Source organism: Brachypodium distachyon, chromosome 3 (assembly GCF_000005505.3).
Source record: "Brachypodium distachyon strain Bd21 chromosome 3, Brachypodium_distachyon_v3.0, whole genome shotgun sequence".
NCBI lineage: Eukaryota > Viridiplantae > Streptophyta > Magnoliopsida > Poales > Poaceae > Brachypodium > Brachypodium distachyon.
This window is the reverse complement of record NC_016133.3, coordinates 46896616-46902615: the sequence shown is the minus strand read 5'-3', so window position 1 is coordinate 46902615 and position 6000 is coordinate 46896616. Positions and strand designations below refer to the sequence as shown.

General features: G+C 46.8%; 1 protein-coding gene across 1 annotated transcript; it reads right to left on the bottom strand.

The window, feature by feature from the left end:
• Positions 1 to 656: 656 nt before the first annotated feature.
• Positions 657 to 3226, bottom strand: LOC100845306 (laccase-20). Its single transcript, XM_003572544.3, has 5 exons — positions 3057 to 3226; positions 2795 to 2946; positions 2393 to 2634; positions 2123 to 2245; positions 657 to 1994 (listed from the first exon to the last, which is right to left on the bottom strand). The coding sequence occupies exons 1-5, from the start codon at positions 3165 to 3167 to the stop codon at positions 802 to 804; spliced, it is 1821 nt and encodes a 606-aa protein (XP_003572592.2). The 5' UTR covers positions 3168 to 3226; the 3' UTR covers positions 657 to 801.
• Positions 3227 to 6000: the final 2774 nt, after the last annotated feature.

Sequence of the window (6000 nt, the reverse complement as noted above, 5' to 3'; positions counted from 1 at the left end):
ATGCGGGCTGCTCCGTCGAGGCAACCTCGTCTGTCTCCGGCCGTCGAAGAAGTCTAGTTATGGCGCAAGGAGTTGTTCCCTGTTGGCATCGTTAGAGCAGATGGGGTTTCGTTTTTGCGGTAGCGGTTTTTTTATTCGGTTTGTCCTATGTATGCTCTTTGTCGAGGTCTTTCGCATGACTTTCCTTCAATAAGCCGTGCATTGTATCGGTTTTCGGGCCTAGTTCTTCTTTTAAACGGGGCCAATTCTTTCTTCTAATCGAATCGCGGGGATCGACCGTTGCTTTCTAAAAAAAACGATTGGACCTATTGGTAGACTGAGAAATACATATTTACCAGTCAGTTGCAGCAGCCACTACCTCATGGTATACATTTGCCTGCATTATGTTCGCCGCACTTTGCTCAGATGTAGTTAATTTTGGTTTTTAACCGTACTTTTAGCACTTCAACCACGGATTTTGTCAATAAAAGTGTGTCAAAAACTTTTGCCAACACGAGTATATTCAACACTTCTAAAAATGTCACGAATATGAATTTGACGCATTCTAAAACCAAATTGATGCACTTTGAAATGCGTTCGGTTATCTACCGTGACGTGACGTAGTGAACCTGCGTCTTGTAAAAATTCAATTCAGAAGACAACACATGTCAAGAGAATAATCGGTGAAGGTGTCCCCAAGCAAAGCTCTTATAAAGAAATACATGATCGAGAAGTATAACCAGTCTTAAAATAATCGTGTGACCTTATTCGTGTCCTTCTACTCTAAATGGCCAATGCTAGCACATGATCTATGGCCCTTGACTATTCATGCTGCGTGCACTTTGGAAGATCCAAAGGTGGAGGGGGTAGAGACATCTCCAGCGTCGGCCCGTTCTCCACCTCGAACACAGCCGCCATGCCCATGGCGATGTGGAACTCGAAGTGGCAGTGCATGAACCATGCTCCCGGGTTGTCCGCGACGAACCGAATGGCCGCCCACCCGAGCCTCGGCACCTGCACCGTGTTCTTCATCGGCGGGTCCACTAGGTTATAGCTCTTCACGTCCCTCCTGGCGTCATAGTTGCCGTGGCCGTGTGCGAGCACGAAGAAATCATGGCCGTGGAGGTGCATCGGGTTGGAGTCGCTCTGCATCGTGGCCGTGCTCTGGAACACCACCTCCACCGTCGTGTTGTAGCGGAACCGCCGCGTCATCGTGGCCTTCCGCGTCGGCTCCAGCTCCTCCAACTTCACGTTACCTGCGACCGGTATCAGCGCGTTGTCGGTGTAGTTGAACGCCCTCGGCGGCTTGCTGGGCAGGTCCTCCACGGGCACGCCGCTGTTCCAGTTATGATCACTGTTGTTCATCGTCCTGCCGTAGTACCGTGCTTCGAGGAGTGACGTCTTCTCGGGGAGATGGAAGGAGACGTTGTTTATGTAGGCCACCTCAAAGGACTCCGGGTTCCCTCCTCTCTTGCAAGACGTCTTGTTCCTGTCTGTGCACATGGAGCCCTTGCCAAGCGCGAGGTATAGATGCTCGTGGACGGGGCCTCGGATCTGAGGCAGCAACGGGTGGCCAGGAAGGCCCGTCAGGTTGCCGTGGAAGTAGACGGTGGTGATGGTGTCGTGCTGGCTCGGCATGTCAGGCATGAGAGGTTCTTTCCCGCAACTGTGCCGGGCGGCATGGTTGGAAGAAATGTTGGTGTACTGGATTAGCGCTCTGGAGGCGAACACCGGGATCTGCGGGTCGGGTGGCGGCGGCTGGTTGGCCAGGGCGGCCATGTAGTACTGGCAGGGCGGGGCGTCGGCGACCATGAGGACGTCGATCGTCTCGCCGGCCCCGACAGCGATGACGTCGGTGGTGTACGGCCTGACGTAGTTGGCGTCAGAGCCCACCACCGTGAGCTTGTGCCCGGCCACCTTGAAGTAGTACTCGGAGAAGAGCGCCGCGTTCACCAGCCGGAGCAAGTAGGTCTTGCCGGGCTCCACGTCAAGAACGAAGTTGTCTTCTATTATCCCTGCAGAAACAGAGCACTCGTTCAGACGCCGCAGCACGTAGTACTTTTTAAATATCTGTCAACAAAGTACTAATGAAGTAGTACAGTACTTAATTTGCTGCCATGCAACATTTTCAAAGTATATTTACCGGAGCAGTTGTAGAGATCTCCAAGCTTCCCGTTGATGGCAGCTGCAGCGGGGTTATCATCGAAGTTTCCGCCAGTAGAGAAGTTCTTGTCCACTTTGATCAGGTCTCTCTGCCACCATTCACCTGGTGGAATGCAAGCAAGCAAAGATCGATCGATCAGGAGTCAGAAATCAGGACGCACCAAGCTAGCAAACATAGATCGATCAGAAGATTCAGAACAGAGAGTGCACCCAGTTAGCTAGCTAGCTAGGCAGGATCGTGCGTACTTACTTATGATGACCGGAACGTCCATGTCGGGCTTGAGAAACGGGTAGGCGCCGGACTTGGGACGGATGATGATGATGCCGTGCAGGGTCGCCCGGAGGGAGGAGACGTGGGCGTGCCACCACAGGGTGCCCACCTGGTCGCCCACCTCGAACCGGTACGTGAAGGTCGTGTTTGGCTGGATCGGGCACTGGGTCACCATCCCGGCTCCGTCGGCCCAGCACGACAGCCTCTGTTTCACCCCGTGCCTGCAATATTTGCATGCATGCGCGTTAAATTTTTGATTCAAATTTTCTCAAGTATGGATGCATCTATTCTTACGAAACGTATAGGTATATGTAATATGTCGACAACAATTTAGATCGGAGGCAGTAAAAGCACATCGATCTTGCACGCAGTACTCCGTACCAGTGGATTGTTATCCCATGGGGTGACTCGTTGACGACGTGGACGACCACGGTGTCCCCTTCGGTGGCCTCCAACGCTGGGCCGGGGAACTGCCCGTTCACCACGGTCACCAGCGTGTCGTTGCACAGATGCCGCATGCGCACCTGTGTTACCTGCCCAGCCGGATCCAATCATATTACAACGATCAAGATTAGACTCAGACTTTCCTTCAAGATCGATAAAAAGAAGAGAGGGCCGGAAATGCGTGCATGCATGTACTCACGACGAAAGTGTGCTCCACGACAGCCGCGTCGGAACCGGCGCCTGCCGACGACAGGGCAACGGCGAACAAGAAGAAGAAGACACCTGCTGCCATCCGGAGCATCTTGCTCATCCGGCCTGCTTAATGCTACCGTTTGCTCGATTCGATCGGCGTCCTCTCGATCTAACTACCTATCAAGATTGTTCGTAATTTCACTTGCACCTCAAGGTCTTTATATACACCCTGGTGTCAGTGGTGTGCTCTCGATGGCTCGAGAAAAGGCTATAGCTTACGTCAAGGAAGAGATTAAGTCCCGTGTCAGGAAAAAAGAGAGGCGGGGATTAAGTCAGAGGCTAAATTAGCTAAATACGGTCAGGGGCCGCCGAGTACTAGATCTCTGTTGTATTAAATGTGTAAGTAAGTGTGCACGCCCGCATTTGACATATTATATTGGACCGTTTACTATTAGATGCGGTTACAAGATGTTACACGCCTGCGTACAAGATACAAGATGTGACATAAGAAGAACACGCAGGGCTTCTGCATTGTTGAACCAATGAAACTAGCCAGGTTGAGTACGTAGGACAAAAAGATCTCATCACGTACACAAGCGTTTTTCAGATTCGATCGCTTATGCAATGCTCTAGGTGCCACCGGTAAGAGCTCAATTAATTCCCTCTATGTCACCACTCACCAGCCAATTGAAGACGTTATCCCAGCTATGTACGTAGTATATGTTTGGACACGAGAGTTTTTTTTGTTTGTTCTTAAAAAATGACATCTTTCATGTGAGTTGACGGAGTTGGGCGGCTTGTTGGTTGCACGTCAGGATTAATAGGAATTAGAAAGACTGATTTACTATAATTAAAATATGGCAGGTATCTTTGACTTGGGCTGCATGCTGTAATCTAGGTTCCAGGTCTAATATCTGAACTAGCTTCCCATGAGATCGGGAGGACTATCACCCAGATAACCTGAAAACTCTGCCACCAACAGTCCAACATCATGAGTCACATGGTGCATCATGTGCTCTCGACAAGGTCGCCTAGTGATCAATTAATGGTTTGTTCCGGACCAGTGGGCAGTGATGGATGTCAACCTTTCTGCAAACGAGGGCAGAAGACTGTACATTTTCGGAGGCGGTGGCTGTGGAAATTAGTTATAGAAATCACCACTTCTTGCAAACCAAAGCCCTACATTTTGGGAGGTACGTTGACCTGTAGTTCAGGAGGAAATTTTAGAGAAAATTTGTCTAGCTTGAACACGTCTCTCTAGAGATCTGTTGGACAAGATCTAGTCTTTTCAAGAACACGCAAGAGCACGCGTCATTTCATTAAGATGAGATCTTATCTAGCTAATGCTGTAAACAGCATCACCGTAAGTCCATAACTTTTTTTCGAAAAGATAAGTCCATAACTGTGTCAGAGTATTAATTATGATGCGAAAAAACTTGTATATATTCTGTGCGTGTAATTTACATTAATGAGGTGCTTTTGCTATTTTTCTGTAGGAAAACAACCTCCTGGCCTGTGGAAATTCTAAGATAATGATGTTCTTGTAGAAAGCAAAAAAATTATATAAACCTGGTATGGACTGGAAGGCGCGCGCATACACTCAAAGAAAGGACAACTTCACGAGAAGGAAAAAGACAGGAACGCCCTCATTAGAGGTGCAACGTGGTGACCCTTAGGGTATCTTTTGACCCTTTTTAGTTCAAACAAATGAACTAGTTTTTCGTAAAGTTATGTTATTTTAAAAATTTAGTTCATTTGGTTGAACTAGCGAGGATCAAAGGGTATCCTGAGGGTCACACAATTGCAGCTGTGCCCTGCCCTGGACTGTCAACGCAACGCATCGTCAACAATGTGATGCACATTGCCACATGCATACACGCTCCACGGATATGTAAATTTAAAACTTACAAGCAGCTAGCATCCGGGCAGCAGACGGCAGAAGGCAACTCCAGTAAAAATCAGAATTCCTGGCGGCCGGCTAGACACCGATGGCGATGCAAGGGGTTAATAATGTATACTTATGTAATATACATAGTGGTGTCGTAGACTCGTAGATATGACGTAGGGAGACACGAACGAGGAAGACGTGGACATGATCAACTAGTTTAAAACTGATCGATCCTGGAATATAAATCGACTCAAACATGTGCACCATATGTGTTAGATCCATGCATGTGTCACTGTCAAAAAAACATGTTGAATCCATGCATGCCCAGTCAAATGTTAAATAGTACTTTCTCCGTGCCTAAATATAAAATGTTCTATTTTGTCCTAAGTCAAACTACTTAAAGTCTGACCAAATTTATAAAAAAATTCTATTGATATCTATAACTTTAAATGATTAAATTAGTCCTATTAAATTCATCATGGTATATATCTTCACAGTATACTTATTTGGTATTGTATATATTATTATATTTTTCTATAAGTTTAGTCAAACTTGAATAAGTTTGACTGAGGACGAACCTAAGGCATCTTATATTTGGAAGCAGAGCTAGTAATAAGATTCTCGTACTAAATTTGCAACAAGTAATTCCGACCGGAGAAAGTATATTTGTTTTGCGAGTAATAATAAGCTAGATTTGACTAGGCTGACCTAGCTTGCCAGGTTGCCATTCTGAAACCCTCATAGTCCATCATGAGATCATTTGTGTAGGAACTACAACGCTTTGTGTCTAGAACTTAAGATAGCTGATGTGAAAGACACCGCAGAAACTTCCTGTCCCGGTGCTCAAAGCAAATTCGCAGACGCATAGATGAGAAGTTAATTACGCATCAAGTAATTAATCACTGTCACACACTCACATAGACACATACTAGTACTAAAAAGAAAAATACATAGATCTTGAATAGATGTGCTATTTTCTATGGTATATTCACAAAATTTTCATTTTTGCACAGATCACAAATAAAAATATTTGTTGACCAAAATTTGCAGGTATGCATAGTAA